The following is a 22,128-nucleotide window of genomic DNA, read 5'->3' as shown; positions in this document are numbered from 1 at the left end:
AGAAAAGAGAAAGACGCAAAATAGAATAATGGAAGAGAATGATTTGACGATCGATCTTAGTACTCGTTCTTTTATGCATTTGTGACAGCTTTTTTTCTTACATTATACTATAGCTTACTAAGTAGTGCAGTAATGTAGTATATAATAGTGAAGCATAATATATGTAGTTCTTGAGCTTTCTTAAAAGTTATCAGCACAAACAGCACAGTGTAAATTTTAATTTATTTTTAGCTGGTTGTTGGATTTCATTTGATATCAGCACTGCTACTATGTGTTATATGATAATAAAGAGGACATGAAATATAATATATTTTTTACATACAACCCTGACTTCAAAATACTTGGGATACTGTTTAAAAAGTACATAAAAACAAAATGCAAACATTTGCAAACAAACTTTTCACTAGTCCATGTAGGAATATCCTTTATAAAATCATGTATTCACAAAGGGGTGAACCTCACTCCGTCCTTCCCTGTGAGCCTTTCGAGGATGCCCCTTTCATACACAATCATCAATACTGTCATGTAGAATGTTCCAAACAGGTGTCCCAACTTGTCTGAAATGCCTTGCTCACATCAAATTCTGTCTAATTTGGCCTAATGGCCCGTCAATATTGAAACAGACGTTTAAGGGCAATTCTACGCACGTAGTTGCTGTAGGTACCGTGTCTGCTCAATACAGAGGTAGAAATCAAAATTGAAATTGAAGTCTCTTCAACACATCCTCTATAGCTTGCTTTGGTTGTATTTATTTGGTCATGTCAATAAAGCAGATGTATATGTCTGTTGTCACATCAGATTTTATGTAAGAATTCTGCATTATTGGGACACCTTTTTCAGTTGTTTTCTCTAGGGCCGGATCCGCAGTAAGGGTGTTGTGGTTGTATTTTATTCCACTGTTTATTCCTACAGTATTGATCCACTGAGAAAAAGGGCATAAAATGTCCAGATCTAGATATCACTTAAAAAAACCAGACCTGCTTCAAGTGAGGCAAACCATTGCAGCGATATAGAGGATTTAGAGAAGGGTGCCTGTGCCTATTTCCTAAGTGTTTTTTTTCATTCATTCCTGTTTAGGACAACTTATGGAGGGTGAGAAAAATATCATTTTCCTCCAGTTTTGGAGGAACTATAAATTGGAAATGACAATGCCAATTGGGTTTGGGCCTCTCTGATGTTAAGCAATGTCCACATAAATGATCAAACTATTATGGTCTATCAGTGGATTTAATTATAGTTTTTCATGGACTACTTCATAAACACACCACAGTAACTGGAGTGGAAACATTATTCTGAAAGATTTGTTGACTCTAACCCTAACCCTAACCCTTTCAGTTCTTTCAGTACTTACTCATGGCATTGGCAACTGACAGCCAAACAAGAGTTTGCGATACAGGCCACACATTTTCACATCACGTTCATTTTTATTCAGCCTCCATGTGTATGAAAACCAGTGTACGCAGCCTTTTAGTATATGCACACCATTTATACATGAGGTCCCTGGTTGTAAAGCTTGGTGAATTAAGCTGCATTTCCTGTAGTTGCTTCACAGTAAAAGCCTTCCAGTGGTTGCCATTGGAAAGGTCTTGATGTGAAACAACAACAGGAAGTGCTTTGTTGGCATTAACATCATACGCACAGCAGCTCCATAGCCAATAGTCAACTGTCTGTTGCCTGTCTGTCTGCAGCTGTTTTGGGAGAGGAGATTGAAAGATCTGCGTTCATCAGACATCACAGAGGAAGTTCTTCGGACCATGGACCTGCCCAAAGGACTGCAGAGTATGTCTCCAGCCAGAACCTCAACGCACACCATACTTCAGTCTTGATGCCTGACCTCTGACCTCCCTCTCTACAGGTGTTGGTCCAGACTCCAGCAATGAAACTCTGCTCTCAGCAATTGCAAGTGCTCTGCATATGAGCTCTGCTCCAATAACAGGACAGACATCTGTAGCTGCTGAGAAGAACCCAGCCATCTGGCTGAACACGTCCCAGCCACTCTGCAAGGCCTTCACCGTCACTGATGAGCACATTCGGTGAGAGATCCGTTTTTTTTTTCCCATGGTCACCGTGTCCACAGCTTTATTTGTACAGTCACTATTTCAACACTCAGATCAGCAGGTAGGGATGTATGCTTTGTGAATTTGATAATCAGTTTGACCTAAAACTTTGGGGCAGAAGGACTGTTAACATGCTAATATAAGCATTTGGGGGACAGTTTTGTGAGTGTGTGTTGACACAGGTTAACTTACTTATGGAACAAATTGAAATTAATGTTACTTTACCACTTCAACCAGCAGGGAGAGCTGTAGGGTATGACAGCTGAAACTATGAGCTGTCAGCTCTGAGAATGAATTTAAAATGGGGTTTCAAAGAGTGGCACATGCCTCTCCAGGGGGTCATGGGAGAGTTACAAGTGGAATGTGGTGTGAGGGACATGAGGCAAGGCAAAATACTGTGTAAGTGATGGGTGCATGCTGGTGTTGCCCCTGGTCTGGTCCTCTGGACCAAAATAATAGCTAATCATTAACATTATTTATCAACAGGCCTGTTTTGTTGTTGTTTTTTGCCACTGGTGCTGCTAGTCATTACAAGAAAGCTCCCATTAATGCGAAGTTCTCTGCTGATATCACCCATAAAGGGTGATATCAGCATCTTCAGTTTTGGCATTAATTTTTGTCAGAATCTATTAAGTTCAACAAAATCTGTATATATATATATATAGATATTTTTTTTTAGAGGTGATTTATTCACAGAAGCTCTCTGTTTCCTTGTTAACATTCTTACTGTCAGCCTTGAACCTTTGTAATGTGGGTTATGATTTGGGCAAATCTTCTGTGGTACAGTTGCTTTTTAATAATTTCTTTACAAGTATTCATACTGATGTTCATAGTTCCTTAGACTTTCAACCTGTTAGAGTGAGACTGTTTAACTTTTGAAGGAAGAAATAGCATTGTCTTCCTTTGAAAAATGATGAAAAAAAAATGATGAAAAAAAAAATGAAAAGTTCAGAACTTCTTGTGTTACTGCTGCGCTGCAAACATGCACAAACTTTTGCTTTGGTTTACTTAAACACAGAACAGTTGGTGCCAACTTTAGTACTGACTCACGTGTCTCCTCTTCACCCCTGGCTCTGGCATGTAGCACCTTGCCCCCTCTCCTTCACAATACAACTAACCCCATCGTCACTGCCACCATCTTTTCTGAACCACTTGAACTGATCTTAGGTTAATGTCCTTGACTAGAAAAGCCTGTTTTTCTTGGACGACTTGTCAGTTTCAACCGATTGTGCATCAATTTCAAGCTAACCAATTCAGATACTTCCAAATACAGGACTTTGTAAGGACCCATTCTTCTGCATTCCTCAAATCCCACCTACCACAGACACAGGTCATATACATATTATTTCTATTACTTCTATGACGTTTTACAACCAACAAATGAATCCGTTATTAAAAAAGAATGAACTGAAAGTTTTTGAAGCTGTTTAATTATCATCCTTTTGTGCTCAGCCTGACCCCATATGGTTTAAGGTACTTCATAGGGTTCACTATGGCTCACTAGGCTTTCCCCATGTGATCTAACACACCTGGGCTGTCCGTGTCCCCAGTTATTTAGGTTTTGGGGGTTCTTCTTCAATGTACTCTTCAAAATCATACAGATTCAGATTTCACCATCTCCCCACAAAACCATCAGTGGAGGTCAACAGAAGATAACTTCACAACAAATATTCAAACTAATGTAAGTGCCTTGATCTCCCTACTTGCATGCAGAGGAATTCTTCTGTTGTGGAAATCCTCTCTACCCCTGTTTTTAAATCCTGGATATGCATGAGATGACCTTCAGAAAAAACAAAAAAACAAAACAAAACAAAACAAAAATCAAAAGGGTGCCTCTCAAAGATTCTGTTCCCCCTCGCAATCATTAATCAGTTATTTTGAGCAGCTGCCTGCCAGTGAAATTTCACAATAGAGATATGCTTTGGGCCTGTCTGCCTTACTGCCTGCTCTCCACCAAGCCCCTCTTTAACGAGATGTGCGGGCATAGATACAGGTGTTTCAGTCACGTTCCTTTGTCAATGATAATGATGATTGATAAGTTATTGGCCTTATATTCCAAGTTTAGGAGTGTCAGTAGTACTGCAACAGTCTCGTGCTATGAAAGACTGATTTCCTTCCTGTGTTGTAATTTTTTATTTATATATTTCCATAATTTCCATTTCTTTTTTGTTCTGTTCGTTTCATTTCATTATTACAATTTCTTATCATTCTCATCTTTAATTCTATTTTTCTATGGCAAATCATTGTTATTTTATGTATACACTTTTATGGACTTTCACTGCTATCTTTGTAATCTACTATGCTGTCATTTTAAAATTCAAAGAGGTCAAATTAGAGAAAATTTCCTCAAGCAAAGGTCCGGAGCATCATAATGTGCAACTTCCATTATGATTTAGTGCTAAATATACTCCAATAGCTTAGTAGTTGTATCAGCGTCTGTATGTAGTCAACAACTGACCAATCAAATAAAGAAAGTACAATTCAATAATATTTCAACAATTGTTATTTTCACTTTTGATATTGAACTGATAATGATTGAGCACACCATCTGAAATTACTTTTCTCTGACTGTTGTCTCTTGTTTCCTCTCTGCCCTGTGAGTGTGTATCTCACGCACTGACTAGATTGCAGTGCTTATTGGAATGCACAGATTTGATTTGCTGAGTAGCATCACATCAGATGACTGTGTGGGTTTCCTGGACCACTAAACAGTGTCACAAAGGCTAGAAATAGTGCACCAGTTAAAATAGAAATGCTCTGTTAAAATTTAGTAATTCAAAGGTCTTCAGCTGCCGACAGATACAGACAGACACACATGGCACACACACAACCTGGGTTAATAAATACATGTTGATTGTTCTCCTTGTCCAGTTAAAAAGTGATGAGATGTGTGAGCAGAGTAATGGTGCATGTGAAAACAGTTTAATATAACAGAAACATGGGCGAAGTGCAAAAATGTCATTTTTTATTTCCATCCTCTGATAAGACCCTCAAATGAGTGAATCCAGCGTCTTCCTCTTCAGCCTGAGACAGATTAGATGAGTACAAATGACTGATGCATGCTGGATAGTGGGAGTAATAAGTTGTAGGGAGAGAGGAGGATGAGAGGCTAATGAGAGAAAGGACAGATGATGAAAGATCAAGACTAATGAAGCATGGAAGACGAAGTGGACGAGGATGAAGAACAGTAGCCATTGCCACAGTTACACAGGGAAATTGACAACAAACATGTGATTCAAAATAACATCCAGGTAGCTGCTGAAAGAAAGGAAGCAGCTAAGTCAGTAATCAGCTAAAAATGATTGATCATCATCTGAAGATACATCCAGCTCACCTGCTGTCACAGATACCTGGGGCCATGGTTACAAACATTCTGCACTCTTAGTGATAATGGGCACAGAATGGACAGTGAAATTGATTGGCATAATCATATATCAATTTTGTCTCTATGAAGACATGGTGTACTGAATATTATTTTATGTAATGAACATCTCTGTTGAATAAATTGAAAGCCATACTTTAGCAGTAGCCTACAAAATGTTTGAAAACTCGGGCCTACTTGTGCAGTAACCCCACATGCTGATAGTTGTTATATTTATTTGCATACATTTATTTATCATGATGGTATTTGACAGGCCTTTTAGTGGGAATGTGGCTCAGCTTTCATAAATTTCCATGATTCCTGGTGGTAAAGCATTATTGTATATTGAGAGATGTGAGTACATCTCTAATGAGATCGAACACAAACATTATCCCTTCATGATCTAATCTGTAGCGTTTCATTAAATTTCTGTCAGTCAGCATTTGTGTATAAGTCTCCTACCTCCTTGTCAGTCCGCTGTTTTCTCCTCTGCTTAAAAAACTCTTGGGTGGGGTGTCCCCCTCCTGTTTGAAAGTATGTGCTGACCAGCTGACACCCATCTTCACCCAAATCTTCAATAAAGCACTGAAGCTGTGTGAAGTTCCCTCATGCTTCAGATGCTTCTTAACTACTACAGATCACTGAACACCAAAACAACAAGACATAAAAACAGTTACTTCCCACAATCCGTCACCCTGATGAACAGTTAGCTCGTCATACAGTTTCACTCTTGAGTCCAACAATCCACTGACTGGCCACTTATAATACAATAATGCACAGTTAAAAGAGGACAGGAAACACTTAACAAAGTTTACAAAAATTAATGCAAGGTTTTCCACACCAAAACATTAGCCAATGCCTAATATTGTTAATAAGCTGTAAGAAAAGAAATTAACTCCGAAAGTTTATGTTGTCAAAAAAGGGTGCAGCCATATTGTCTTGGCATAGAGCGTGACATCACGAGGTTGGTCGGATCGAGGTCTTTCAATACTCTGCTTATGACAACAGTGACAAAATGGAACCACAGAGAAATAAGAAGTGCAAGGGAGGTCATTTTTGTATCTTTCCAGGCTGTAGCAATGAATTCTACAGAGTAAAAAACCAAGGCAAGACTGTACATTTTCATGTTTTGCTACTAAAGCGGCAATCCGTCCGTCGCTGGCTCGCTGCTCTCAAACGCCAAAGTTCCCCTCTCAGTTCCGCAGGTCAGGTGTCCTAGTGACTCGTAAAACAAACAGGTTAAAGCCAGAAGCTGCTCCATCTGTGTTTGATTTTTCGTCTTGCAGTGTAGAGTCCACAGACCGCCCAACACAGTCCGGCAGCAGCAAAGAGGTGGCTGTGCGCCGTAAGGCAAGAGCACAACACTGTGCCGTTGTGGCAGAGCAGAGAGAGGTAGGTTTGCTGGTGGAGATCACTAGTGCTATGCATAACTGATCAAACTGTAGTCATACATTTAGGTCATTAAAATGGAAACTGACTGCAGTGGCTAGAGCATGCGCTGTCCTGTGTGCGTGCGGTTTGTGCGCAGACGACACCATCTGTTAGTCAGAACCATTACATCGTCAGAGCTGGCGTGTTTATGCAGCACGGCAAAAAAAAAAAAAAAAAAAAAAAAAAGCTTGCTATCTAAAATATAATTTGCCTTTTATTCATGCTAACACTGTGTAATTTAAATGGACCACGGATACAAGCAACACATTTTTCCAGTGATGGCAGGCTTAAAAAAATACTGTGGCGTAGTTATTAGATAATAACTACAATGATAATTTCACTTCATTTTCTACAATAATAAACATCAAACAATCAATTCATATAATTAATAAAACACTCATTCAAAATTCTAGATTACTTTATTTTCCCCATACACATAAAAAAATCAGTTAAAAACTATTTTCAAAAATAAAATAAAACAGTATTTGTCCATCCAGGCAGGGTTAAAACGACGGTTTTCATTGTCAATTTTTCGTTTAAGGGTTGAGAGAGACATACTTTCATCTGCTGAAGTTGGGATTCTATCGGCAACTTTCAAAACAACGCACTGCATTGTGGGTTGGTTGTGTGTTGCTAGTCTACGCGAAGTGTTTCATTCATTTTCTGATCTACTGTAGGAATTTTGAGTTCATTTTCGCGAAATGTATTTTTCATGGTTTGTCTCTGCTTTTTTGACTGAACCACGAGTTGGGCCACTCGGGTATTGCTTCTGGACCGCATGTGGCCCGCGGGCCACCATTTGAATAGCCTAGGCGTATGCCATCGGTTGTGATGGCATCGCTTCAGAATTCTACTCAGTTTTGTCCTCTTCCATTCTTTCTTCGTACTGCCAAGCTAGCTACCTATCCAACGTGATCCAACCAACCAACTTGGTGGCATAGCTAATGACACAAGATCAACATGGCGGTGCACTATTGCTGAAGCAGTTGATCAACATGAAAAAAAAAACTCTTCTAATTTTATGTAAAAGCACTTCCCCACACTTAATACTGTGTGAAATAAATAAGAACCGGAGTGTTTCATGTCCTCCTTAATGAATGAGTACATTCCTCAGATCAGAGTCCCCATAAACCACATACACAATTACAGCATCCTGACAGCAAAGGCGCTGTCAGGATGCTGTGTGCGTGTGTGTGTGTGTGTGTGTGTGTGTCCAGTAGAAAATTGAGCAGAGAACAGTTGGCCAAAGCCATTACAGCAGAAAAACTGGAAAACATCACTCCATGCTCCCTCTCCTCTCCTCTCCTCTCCTCTCCTTTCCTTCCTATATGATTTACCTCTCTCCTTCTTTACCCTCTCCCTCTCTTTCTCCCTTCTTTTGCCCTTCCCTTTTCTTCTCTACCATGATTTCTTCTCTCCCTCCTCACCGTTTCCCTCTTTTTCACTCCTGTCCCTATTCTGTTCTTCCTTCCCTCTCACCTTCCCTTTCCCTTCTGTTCCTTCCCTCCACCCTTATCTTATTCCTTTATCACTCAGTCCTTTCTTCCATCATCTCTCCCTGCTTTGATAACTCCTCCCCAACAGTTTTCCTTATGTCCTGTTATTTCCTTTCCTACTTCCTCTACCATTCAATTCCTTTTTCATCCCTCTCTCCTTCCATGTTTCCTTTATCTCCATGCTTTCCCATTCCTCTCATTGCTCCATCCTTCGAATAATGCGTTCTTGTTTTTCTCCTTCCTTTGTTTTGCCATCTCCTTCTCCTTCTTTCTCTCATTCCAATTTACCTCTCCTCCTCTTTCTTCCTGTCTCCTCTCCCCTTATATCTCCTCCATAACTATCTCCTCTAGCCTTCATCCCTCCTCTCTTCCTTTTCTTATCTCTCTCCTCCATTAATTTCCAATTCTCTCTCTCTTCCCTCCTCCCTCTCTCCAGCTGAATGTGCTTGTCATCCTAAATCGTTGTCATTCCTCTCCTCTCCCTCCTCTTCATCTTTTTTCTCCATATTCATCCTCTGCTAGAATTACACTCACACATCTCTCCTCCCTTTTTGCCCTCTCCTCTCATTTTTGCTTTTTATTTTTGTTTTTCTTTCACTTTTTCTTTTTAACTGTGTTCATTCTTCATGTTATCCTGGAAATGTAAAAGAAGCAAATATCATTGTATAGCATGACCACATCTAGTGGCATCTCTCAGGCTGATTCTGTCTCTTCTTCGTGTTTCTTTGTCTTTTGGTTTTGACAAAAGGCATCAGACATCTTCTCTGTGTCTGTGGCAGCAAAGACAATAAGTACTCACGTCTCCTTTAAAGAACTAATGTTGACTCAGAGGGAACTGTCTAAGTTCACCACAAACTCCTGATATTTTTATCAGCTCAACATCTAAGTTGCATAAACACTGTTTTTAATCACTGAGATCAACTCTCTTCTTTACTTTCTTTTTATTGTTGGTCAATCTGAGGTGGAGTCTCAAGACAGTGATGTCAGTTCAATAAACAGTTTCATCCTGAGCAAAATACACCTATGGCCAAAAGCATGTGGACACCAGACTCTTCTGGGCTTACATAATAGCTGAATATTCTGTCAAAACTATATAACCTTTGAAAGTAGAAATAACAGACTGGCTAGTGGGTTTAATTTGCAAGAAAGAAGCACGCATTTACTCTGTTCAACACACACTTAGTGTTCCGCTATGAGCCTATGGTGGCCAATGTTAGCTAGTGTCTAGCAAATTTTAAATAGCCAGTTTGCTCACTGTCTGACCCTTTTCTACTTGTGCTTGTGTTACGCAACTATTTAGGTGTCACAAGTACACATTTCAGTGATATTATCACGTAAAAAAAGAAAGATGTTCACTGTGCCAGTTTGTTTCATGTAATTACCCCCTCTGGCCACAGTGGCTCCTGATTACACCAAATGTTGGAACCTGGCTGCAAAGATTATCTTCCATTCAGACACAAGAGTTTTAGTGAGGTCCAACACTGGTGTTGGTCTGGTAAGGTCTGGCTCACAGTTGTAGTTCCAGTTTATCCCAAAGGTGTTGGGGTTGAGGTCAGGGCTCTGTGTGGGCCAATCAAGTTCTTCCACACCAAACTAGAAAAATAATTTCTTTATGAAAGGGTGGAGGAAAGGGTCAAACACAAACTGCTGCCACAAAGTTGGATGCACACTGTTGTCATAAATATCACTGTATATTGCAGAATTAAGATTTCCTTTCATGAACCTGAAGGCACCCAAACCAGGAAAGAGCCCTTTTCACATGTATCTGAAAAGGTCCAAGGTGGATTGCCATGAAATTCTCTGTTCCAATTCCTGCTCCACTGAGGATGGACTTTTTATGAGATTGAAGTGATGCAATGACATTTCCTTTAGCATCACCCTCAGGATAAACTATACATTTTAATTTTTTTTACTTAAAAGAACTACAAACAAAGTAATTAAGATTCTAAAGAAAGGAGTCATTGTTGGGGTTTATGTTTCTTTCTGTTCGGTTTTAAGGGTTGTAGTATTTTCAGTTGTGAGTAATACAGTACATGCAATGACAGACAGTTTCATTCTGTGTCGTTTTCAACACAGGTGCTACTAGCCATTTGATGATGTCTGTGATGTTTGTACGATTTATGTTTTCTCTTCAACCTTGTTCAGGAATATTTGATGTGTCAGGTGCAGTCTTGAATTTGCTGACTGAAAAGTGTTTTAATTGTGCTTGATGTTTGTGTTATATAACAATGTAATAATGTAGTGATACATGACATTAATATGAAATATTTGGCCAAATGGTTAACCACAAGATGTAGATTGGGATTCATAATAAGACATCCTCTCTCGCCTGTGTATGTGTGTGCAGAGAACAGGAGCTGGAAGTTTACCAGGCCAGGAGGAGTCTGGAGGAGGCACTGATGGCCGATGGTTTGGCGCGGGCCGCCGAAAACACTCGAGAGCTGCTAGAGGGGAAAATGGCCTGAAGATGGACAGGTGAGTTAGGTAAACAATATCAGTAATCATGTTGATAATAAGAAGCAGAAAGAAAAACATTTGTGTGGTCTCATCATGTTTTTAGCTTCATAGTTCAAACAGAACCTCTGCACTTTCTTTACCTTTCTTTGGTTCTACTGCAGTTTATTCTTATTAAACTGCCTGCTGAATGGGTCAGATGGGCAGTATGTAGCCATAGCCCTTTTGTTTATCATGGGATCATCATTACACAGCTGTCAAAATCACAAGTCTAAACCACTGCGTTGAGATTGCAACATGCTAAGTAGAGGCTTAGCAAAAAATAGCATAAACTGTGAAAGATGAGTCTCAAACAGCATGTGTTGATAATGAGCTTGGTTTCTGCCCTCTGATTACAGGGTGTTAACTCTGTTTTTTGTATAGATTTCAAAATGTAACGAAATTCCAAATGCTTGAATGCAAGCATTAGCCTTGCAAGGTTCAGCAGGATTTTTAAACTGTAGATGCATATTGAGCCTTTTTCACGACATGGAATGCTGATTTTTATTAATTTGGTAAGAAGTGTCAATCTTAACACCAGCGCTGATGTGTTTTATCACATTACACTTATGTAATTGAGTTTACAGCTCAAAAACCTTACTAAGTGTGCGGCACCTCTTTAAACATGTCAAAGATCCCTTCTCAAATGCGCAGATGAGATGCAGATAGGAGAGATGATAGTGAACATTAGCCAGTTGTCATGGTAACACAACCTGCTTTCAGGCAGGCAAGATGAGGTGCACATCAGTCTGAAACAGAATCTGTCAGAGTAACGAGGGAAAAGAAAAGAGGAGATGGTTTAAAAAGTCTGCATCTATATTTTAAAAATGTTAGAAACACGAGTGCTATAGTTTTGGTTTTTTGTCATCATCATTAAAGCTGCAGTAGGTAATTTGTATAAAAGTAATCTTTTGTCATATTTGCTAAAACTGTCCCTATGCCCAGACAGCAGTACATGAAACATGCAATCTGTGAAAAAAATGGCTCCATTGGTACCACTTACTGCTCCTACTGCGATTTGCAAAAATCCACCGCGCCCGACACAAAACAACCAATCAGAGCCAGAGGGGCGTCTGAGGGAGTGTCTGACATCTGTCAATCACTACTCACACACGCCGCTCAGTCCAACAGTTCTGTGAGTGGCATCAGGAGGCTAGTGAAAGCTATGGCGGAGCAACAGCCACCTGCAAAGGACAAACTGCCCAAACCGCTGCTGACTGCAACAGCATATACGACTAAGACAACAAATAACCAAGCTAATATGCTAAGCTAATATGGTGATTGTTACAGTAACACTCTGCAGTGCGTATGGTATTTTAGCGACTGTGATATAGCAGCTGGGCAGAGTTAGCTTGTTTCTGATGCTAAAGCTAACGTTACTGGTTGTCACAGCAGCCGCGCAGACACCGCAGAGAGGAGGGGCTTGGAGGCAGGGCATGAGTGCAGTGGAGAGGGGGAGTTACGTGGAACTTGTGTTGGTTCAAATTTTCAGGCTAAATCTGCTCTCTTCTCCATCTTACCTACTGCAGCTTTAACAGAGTAACTAACAACATAACTGACAACATGCCACACACATCTCCTCAACCTCTGCACAAAGCAGCTTCGTGCACAGATAGATTCAGTCTGTCTGTGCAGGTAGCTGACAGATAGCTCATAATTTCTGACAGGAGGTCACTTCAAGAAGTTATATTATTACATTCATGTTAGCTTCCTGTTCAGTCACATTTTCACTGCTTACCAAAAACAGCAACACAAGTTCCACGTAACTCCCCCTCTCCACTGCACTCATGCCCTGCCACCCACCCCCTCCAAAACACACTCACTGCACTGAGGAGCTCCATCAGTGACAGGATGCTACATCCAAAGTGTGTGAAAGAGCGGTATCGCAGGTCATTCCTCCCTACAGCTGTCAGACTGTACAATAAAAACTGCTCCAAGTAGTCAGTGCAATAGTCTGGACAATAAGTGCAATAAAAACATGTACATAACAATCTGTAAATACGATCTACAATTTCTTTAAATTTTTTTTTTTTACAATTTCTTTCTTTTTATTTGTATTTAAATCCTCACTCTTTTGTATATACTGTTTTGTTTTCTTGCATGCACTTCTTATATTAATCTTTACTGATGCTGCTGTATTCTGGAATTTCCCCTCGCGGGGAAGGAATATTGATTGAAGGTGAACAACTAAAGTAAAGAACTAGACAAGTAGTGAACTAGTAAACTACTCCACTACCAAGGTGCAGAACTACTGAACTACTAATGTTCCAGTGATATGACTCAATATCTGTGTTGCAGTTTGAAGAAAGTTACAGATCACACCTTGAAATGTCTTGAACGATGCAGAAGTAGAACCAATCTGCTCCGTCAGAGTCCCTGTCTGTGTGCGTGTGTGTGGTGAGACTTGTGAATGTTGATGGGATTCTTGGCGTATGATTGAAACTCAGTCATGCAGCAGACTGAGTGTGTGAATGTGTGTGTGTAGGTGTGCATGTGTGTATGTGTGCCCATGTATTACTCCCATTGTGGGGCCATAAATCTGTTTACACAGTGGGGACTCACCTTACTTGTGGGGACAAAATGCAGGTCCCTATAATCCAAATCATTACATTTTAGGCAGAATACTGGGGTTAAGGTTCAGGGTTAGGCAAGTAGTGGTTATGGTTGTGGTTCGGGTAATGAATGTAAGTCTATGTAATGTCTCCAAAAGTGATGAAAACCTAACTTAACTATTTCCCAGCCACTTATCCAGTTCAGGGTCACTGTGGAAACAGGGCAGCACAACAGGTCAGAGACTGCTTTCAGTGTCAAAAGGTTTTGCTGCAGAGTTTGAGATCTTAGGGATTTTTTCCCCACAAAGGATACTTAGAGATAGAAGAGTCTAATCTGATGTCTGCCATCTGGATCATTTTAACTTAAGTTTGACTCCTGTTATTGTTATGTTCAGCTTTTGCTGTCAGATGATTTAAGAACAGATTTCAGTTTGTCCTGAAAGTGAAAGGTCATGGGACCATTAAATGAAACAGGCTCATTCTCTGGGGAGCAGGAATGTTATCAGTAAATTTCATGCAGATCTATTCTGAGCTCCAATTGTCAAATGTGCCTTAACTAATCCATGCTAACATGATTTCATCTAGCTGAAACGATCCTGTAATTCTCATGCAACACAACTGGGTCTTCAGTTGGAGGACTGATTTATCATTAATTTTGGACATCACCAGAGCAAATCCAGCTTTTGGTAAATCTTCAGCAGTCGAAAGTTAACTCTGTTAGCTATGTACAGAGAAAAGGGCACTGTAGTTGAGATACCTTGAAAAGGACAGACTGCCATTGCCACCAGCTATAACTACTATCTGCTAACACATTATTTGTCATTGACATTAACGTCGTTTCCAAAAGCATGCAGCCATATCTTAGCTTTTGTAATGTCTTGCAAAATGTTAAAATTTTCTAAATGAAATGTTTAGGTTATACTCCCATCTTAAAATTCAGTCCTTAGCCAACCAAAACACGTGTCCGCACTAATAATTCACTGTAATGATGATTTCACTCATCTAATGACTAATTTCCATGGTGGACATGTACACTCCCTCTGTGTTGTATCGGTTTGAAGGAGTCTCCACACTTGCGACTCCAACACAAGCTCAGCTGGTTTTGTTGGGACACGAAAGGCTCCTCTACTGCATGCCGCATTGGTATGTGTGTCTGTTGCTGCTGTATGTAAATGTACTTCAGAGATGTCCCGTAGAAGCGTGATTAACATGCTGATATAATATACCTTGGGTTTTCTGCCACATAAATACTGTTGAGAAGCCTAATCCTACCCCTTGTCTAACTCTTAGAATGAATCACATGACATTTACTAATTAACCTACATTATGGGACAGGTTACTCCTTCTGAAACACGAGTAAACTTATACCTTATTTTCATTCCAGTTTGGAGTCAATAAACACATCTGTTTTTTTTTTAATCTTTCTTTATCTTTCGTAAAATGTTTTCCCCTACATTGCTAATAGAGTGATAAGAGGTAGAATCATATCTGAGTAGAATATCTCTTATTTTTTTAATACTGTGATAATAACATCACTGTAAAAAACAAACAAACAAAAAATACTGTGATACAGGTCTTATCATATCGCCCACCTCTACTTGTCAGACATGCAGGTTCATCTGCTGCATCGCTGCCCTGCCCTGATTTCTCCTACTGCAACTCAAAAATGTCCCGTTCAAGGCAGGAAAATACATCAGAAGTTCCAAAGGCTGGGGTTCTGCTTTTGGTTGATCAGATGATGTAATAACAGCGTCTCCTCTGTGTCTCCTCTTCTTGCCTTCACTCTGCTTTCCTCAGCACCATTTCCTCCTCAGTATGCTCTGACTCATTCTGTAGAAAGTATATGGGTCTTCCAGCAACAATTATCCAATGATTGAGCACATCTGAATTTGATGTTTGTGTGCTGTAGTGTAGCTAAAGCTGTCTTCTACTCCGAAGTCAGCAAAAAGAATTTTAATTTAAACTTACAGCGACATTTGAATGAATTGGGAAATGGTTGTCAGTTATGTACAAGGATGCACATGGGCTATACGGGGGGCTGATTTTGCAAAACCAGCACAACCAGCAAAAAACAGATCCACCACTAAGACTCTTAGAATAACTAAATCATCAGCATTTCTTACTCAAGTTCAGCACTCACATTATATATATTGTAAGTGTTGCTGTAGTGATATGTCTGTCATGATGTATCTGTTGTTAATAGAAGCTGCAGTTATGTTTGTGTGTGTTGTCAGATGGATGGTGTGTGTGTCTCTGCTCTGTGATGTTTCCTCTAAAAGACGATAGATGAGACATTTTTTAAAACACATTTGTTTTCTGTGGAGGGAAATTCAGCCATTAATGTAGATTTATGCAGATTGGTTGGATGGAAGTCGTTTGGGCGAAAAGAGCCGCTGAGAGTCGAGGAGTGATTACTAATGGGTTTTTATAGATGGACCAGAGAGAGAAAGGGCAACGGCCAGCCAGTGTGTGTGTGTGTGTGTGTGTGTGTGTGTGTGTGTGTGTGTGTGTGTGTGTGTGTGATTGTGAGTTTGACTTAGTGTACTTTCGGGGACATATTTCAGACTCAAGACCAGCTCATAAGGGATGGTTGGGAATGGCTGGTACAGCTGAAGACAAAAGCTGTATCCCCAGTTGGAAAACAGCTGATTTTTGGATCAGTGGTTAACATTAGGGCTAGGTTAAAGTTAGGCAAGTGGTGGTTAGGTTTAGGAAAACCTAAGTGACCTAGGTGTGTGTTTCTCTTGGGCTACTGTCAACCTGTTGAAACAGCCATTTTAAATATTTGCAGAAATCTTAGACTGTTCAGCTTGTTTCCTGCAGCTGTGACTCTTGTTGCTGCTTCCTGCTAATTTATTTATGTTGTCTTTATGGCTGAGCTGGTTTCTTCCATTCTCCTTCTCTTGTGTCAATGTTCTGCTCTGTCTTGGAAACAGTACACAGTAACAGACTAATGCTGTTTGTACACTGCCGGAATGCAACAAGATGGGGAAATAGATTTAACATCACTATTTTGTTGTTTGAATTTTTGTTTTGTTTTCAGTTTTTGTCAGAAGTACAACAGTGCTGACATACTCTCATTACTCATAAAAGTCCTGTTGTTAAAATTATACTTAATTTTTTATTTTATTTTATTATTTTTTTTATAAAAATACTGTCAGCTAAATACTTTTGGGGATCTCACCAAAAGTCATTGTTGATTGTTTTAAAGAATTTGTCATTTTAAGCCAAAGCATGATCTTTTTCTAAACCTAAACCAAGTAGTTTTGGTGCCTAGCTTGGTCAGAAATATCTCCCCATCTAAGACATCACTGAACACTCAGTAAAATGACACATCAGTAATGGATTTGCCATATGGTGCTCCCTGTTACAGTCTGTGGGTGAATGCAAGTGAATTAAGTGTTCAGTCATAAAACATCTACCTTTCTCCATCGCTTTTGTGTGTAGGCCATGCCCACTCTGTGGAAGACGAGGATTTCACAAAATCATGGACTGTTTCTTTAAATGTGTAAAATGGTGTTTTAATCTGATCAAGACTAAAGATTCACAATGCTGACTGAGAAAAGACTGTGATACGGACACACAAACACAGTAGCCTGTGTGTGTGTGTGTGTGTGTGTGTGTGTGTGTGTGTGTGTGTGTGTGTGCGTGTGTGTGTGTGTGATTATTAGCTGTTTTTATTGTAATTTCCAGAGGAGCTGATTCAGACTCCTGCAGCATTTTTCAGCGGCTGGTAATTAGTGGATGTTGAGACACAGACAATTATCTGCTTCAAAGTCATTCACAAAGCTGATAACTGCTGAATGTGTGTGTGCGTGCTGTCAGTCAGCTGAATTGCCCTGATTAAGCAGCAGATTATCAGGATTTTCTAATTATTAGGGAGTAATTAAGACTGAGCTGAGGATTATCAGACTGAAACATAAAAATACTAAAACTGTTACGGAAGCAAACATTCAGATGCAGACACATTAACACATAAAACGGTAAAACAATGAAAACTAAAACACAGAGTTTATCATAAAGACTGTTTCGTGTATTTAGCAGCACCTGCAATCTCTGAATGCAAGACTGAAGGATTCACAATGGGGTGGGTGGGTGGGTTTAGCAACAAGGGATTCAAAGGAGCACAATGAAGGATGATCAAAGTGGGGATTCAAAGGATTTGATTATTAAGAATAAATGCAACCATAAAAAAGTTATTCAAAATAAGGACTTCAAATTGAATGAAAAGAACAAGGGTTTGAAATGGAAATGAAATTGAAAGAGGTTTAAAACAGAAAAAATGAAGGATCAGATGGCACAATGATGGATTCAAAATGAAAAGGAGAGATTAAAAATGACAGTGAAAATGAAAAGAGGTTCATCACATCTGAAAAAACAGAATTTCCCGCCAGTTTTGATGAAACTTTGTGTATTTTTTCTGATGATTCTGACATTTTCACCATGGTGGCATTTGTCCTAAATGCATTGTGCAGCTCAGAGGACAGGGAGGCCATAGACTGTATGAAGACGTAGCTGTAGCAGCCATGACATCACCCACTGGTTTGTGAAGCCTTGTGTTTCACATTATGGCTGTCAGCATCTTACTGTTTTGGAGCCAGAAGTGGCCATATTTGGAGGAGAAGGTGGAGCTGCCATAGATACATATTGCTATGCTTCTATCCTGATTGACAGGTTGCCATGGTAGCGCCTTGTCAATAACAAGGTAGCCAGTTCCTAAATAATACCCTAAATACCATAATTTCCAAAATGAACATCATGCTGTATTGAAGAAGACTTGAAACTCATGATTAAGACCATAAACTCATCAGGAAAGTGTTTGCTGTGGTCATAGCACCTATGTGTAAGAAAACAAATAGTGAAGCCACTTTGTCAGACAAACTTGTTCAAATGTTTCAGTGCCAAGGACAACAGATCTTTGTGGGAGAAGGCTTTAGGATGTCTGGTGATGTAGTATAAAGAGCGACCAAGTACGCCCAGGGAGCAGGTTGTAGTGGATGGTCAAACACAGGACTTTCATCCAGGAGATCATGGTTCCTGTGTGAAACCCAAAGTCAGTTTTGACTTATTTTTAGACTTGGTTGTTCTATTCATTTTTCTTTCCCAGTCACAGTTTGGTTAGGTTTAGGAAACTAAACTACTTTGGTGAGATTAGGAAAAGATCATGGTTTGGGTTAAAATAGACCCTTTTACAACATTAACTACTTGTAAGAAAGGTCATCTGGCAGAAGGCCCTAAAGGCAAACTTCTCCCATGTGCAAAAAGCTCAGCACCACCGTTAACAGCAGTGACAGGCAGACAGCTACAAGCTGTCAAGGTGTTGCCATCTGCCTGTCGCTGTTCATCAGTGGTGTTGCTCTGACAGGCCAGTAGCACTGTCTCAGTACAATGTCTTTCTTACACACGAATAATATGAACATAAAATAGATAGAGAGATGTACAACATTATACAAGCCTTATTCAAAAGCAGACAATCTGCATCACCAGAGGACAAGTGCTGCGATGTTGTAAACATGGAGTTAAACAACAGATTAACATTCTGATTGATTTCCTCATAACCAAATTTTACTTAATGAACTAATTTAATTATGGATGTTTCACTCACCAGTTGTTGTCCCTGCTCACAACAAGTTTACGAATTTTGTATATATCACGGTCCCTTTTTAAAACTTTATCCTCCTTTCCTTTATGCTGGCAAACTTTCCAACCACTGTGTTTTTGTCAATGTTTATGCCCCGCTGAACACACAGTAGAGTGTTGGATAGTTTGGCCTCATCCATACATCAACAAAAATAGCTCTTAATGAGTCTCATATGGTTGAAACTTCATTTAGCACTGACGCTGCTAATGGGAACAGTTTTGTTAATTTTATGGAGAATAGTCAGATGTTGATATGTTCATTCCATGTCGTTGACAGCGAGGAATGATAGGCCTGCGAGAGTGTCAAGATCCATGGCTAACAATGTAGGACCCCGATTCCAAAAAAGTTGGGAGGCTGTGTGAGACATCAAATAAAAAGAATGTGATAATTTGGTAATCCTTTTTGACATTTACTCAATTTAAAACTACAAAATGTTTTACTTCATCAACTTCCTTGCCTTCTGTAAATATATACTCTTTCTGAATTTGATGCCGGTACACTTTTCAAAAGTTGGAAAAGGGGCAACAAAAGACTGGGAAAGTTGTGGAATACTCCAAAAACACTTGTTTGGGACATTCCACAGATAAACAGGTTCATTGATAACAGGTGATAGTATTGTGATGGGTATTAAAACGTTCAAAATGTTCAGTCGTTCACAAGCAACGATGGGGCGAGGTTCACTACTTCGCGGAACGTATGATTTTATAAATAATAACACTGATTGCGTTATGTTTTTTATTTTCATTTTACACAGTGTCTCAACTTTTTTGGAATTGAGGTTGTACAAAAAGAACTCATCCACAACTTCTTCTGGCTTGGACATGTCTTCTGAATAGAAAAGTGCAAGCTCCAGCACTTTCTCTTCAGCATCAGGGTGCTCAAAGTAACGTGAACAGTTCGGCTTCTTTGAAGTCAGAAAATCAATTCTTAAACTATCTACAAAAATATTGAGGATGTAAAAATGAACCTCAGTTTCAAAGTAACTTTATGGTTGCATTGCTTTCTCTCGCTATCCTTTTAGTGGTGCTCTCCAGTGAGTTTCTCAGTCAGGGACAGACATTCGCTGTTGTGTCCAGCCAAAATGTAGCTCAGTAGGGGCCACCTACTACCACCTACTGTAGCAAGAGTAATGTTTGATGTTTCCTGTGTGATTAAAATGTTTTCTGTGCAGGAGAAAGGCCTCCACAGATGAGCTTTCCTAATTGTAGCCATTCCCCCCTCATTAATGCAGCAGAAAGGAGGAGGTGCTGAGGGGTTAATGGAGAATCAAATGATGAGCATGGAGGCCTCCCACATTAATTGGACTTTTTTTTCTCCCTTGGTCTGATGTTGACTGTTATGCAGGAGCTAGAAGAAGACAGTTTGTTCTGTAGAGTTTTATTAAGTGAGTTTTATAAAACAAGCTTAGCCAATTTGAGTTAAATAAAAGAGGGCGGTGGGAGATGGATTTTTGTTCAGAGGCCTCTGCAGGGAGTGTCACAATTATAATAGCACTTAAACTGTTAGGAGGAGACTTCACTGTAGATGTGAGTGCTCATTAATAGGTTAGTACTTCTATTCTAGTGAGGGCCCTTTTTGACATAATCCATTCCTAGCACCCAACCCTAATTCAAACCATAACCCTAAAACCAACTCTTAACCCTAAAAAAGTTTCTCATTTTCCAAAATTGTTGTTATAATCTGGCATAAGGTTGGACAAAGGAGGTGAGACTACCACTTGAATTGTAAAGTAAGAAGTTAAAATTAAACAAACCAAACACAACAAACAATCCTAAAAGTTATAAGCCAGGGGAGAGAGATTAGTTGACTGCCACAAGTTTTTATAGGGTTGCATTTATAGCAGGTGAGCTGAATTCTCCTGCTGACTTGACTCCACCCACTATGCTCCAGCGGGGAGAAGACAAGGAGTCCTGTCAAACAGGCTGTTGTCATTTCAAAAAGGTCAATACTTTCCAAAATGTCATCTAAATTAAAAGGATGCTAAAATTGTCCCGTTTTTGCTGTCACAACAAACTATAAATCTGTAAACTAAACCATTACAATGACAATAATATTTCTTTGTCTCTCTCTCTCTCTCTCTCTCTCTCTCTCTCTCTCTCCAGAATCCCTCTGTTCACCATCCTCAGGTTTATCATCATCTTCATCCTAATACAGACAACAATTAAAAAAGAGACCACCCAAAGATTGAAGACTCATGGGGCGACTGCTTCAACCTTTCTCTGAAGGAAACCAATTTCAGGTTGACATTACACTGAACATCTTTCAACATCTGGAAACTATAGTGATTTTCCAGAGCAACCACAGCAATAATGGCATCAGCAATGACAAAAACACCAGCAACAACTACAATATGACAAGAAACAACTGCAGCAGCAACAGAGCCTGCAACATGGGAACATGGGGAGCAACAGCAGCTATAAAAGTATCTACCATCGAAAAGCAACAACCAAAGCCTTTATTCCTGTCTGTGATTTATCATCTGTACAAACTTAACAACACGCGCTTACCTTGTCTCACTTTTCTTTTTTATATAAAGGTCATGAAATATAATTTAAAAAATCAAATAAATAAAAAAAATAAAAAATATACTGAAGAGCAATGCCCTCACCGAACCCAAAGTCAGGTTGCAAACTGCTGGACGGCTTTTGCTAACTCTACTAACTCTTATTGAGCTCTTTGATGATTTTGGTTGTTTGTTTGGTTGTTTTTTTGGTTTTAAAGAGGTCTTCAGGGGTTTTGATTAAATAGTAAGAATTTACATGAATATGAAATAGAACAATTACTTATTTAAGACAAATTTTATACCTTGAGAGACCATACGGGTATATTTCTTGGACTGTAGTAAATAAATGAATATATTCACAATTTTTTGTTGGTGCTTTTTTAGAATTTGCTGATAGATGTTTCTGATGACGTTGACAAGCAATATTCTACACACAGCTGACAGCTTAACCTTTAAAGGAAGAGTACAACGGTAAATGGTAAATGGACTGTATTTGTATAGTGCTTTTCTAGTCTGAAGACCAACTCAAGTCTTCACCCGCGCACACATTCATATGACAGCTAAGCCACCTGCTCATTACAAGTGTTATCCATT

General features: G+C 39.5%; 1 protein-coding gene across 2 annotated transcripts in view; it reads left to right on the top strand.

Annotated features, from left to right (window-relative positions):
• The window catches only part of mbd2 (methyl-CpG binding domain protein 2), a 35,769-nt gene extending 13,875 nt beyond the window's left edge, over positions 1–21,894 (top strand). The window contains exons 4-7 of one of the 2 annotated variants that reach the window (XM_076758725.1): positions 1,689–1,779; positions 1,856–2,033; positions 10,693–10,820; positions 21,134–21,894. In XM_076758725.1, coding sequence (XP_076614840.1) covers positions 1,689–1,779; positions 1,856–2,033; positions 10,693–10,810 — 387 coding nt within the window. In that variant the 3' untranslated portion in view covers positions 10,811–10,820; positions 21,134–21,894. Of the gene's footprint in view, positions 1–1,688; positions 1,780–1,855; positions 2,034–10,692; positions 10,830–21,133 lie in introns of both variants that reach the window. The other variant, XM_076758726.1, reaches the window with a different exon arrangement.
• Positions 21,895–22,128: the final 234 nt, after the last annotated feature.

This window comes from Chaetodon auriga, chromosome 19 (genome assembly GCF_051107435.1).
Source record: "Chaetodon auriga isolate fChaAug3 chromosome 19, fChaAug3.hap1, whole genome shotgun sequence".
In the NCBI taxonomy this organism is placed as follows: domain Eukaryota; kingdom Metazoa; phylum Chordata; class Actinopteri; order Chaetodontiformes; family Chaetodontidae; genus Chaetodon; species Chaetodon auriga.
Note: the sequence above shows the minus strand (reverse complement) of the source record. Positions and strands in the feature narration are given on the sequence as shown.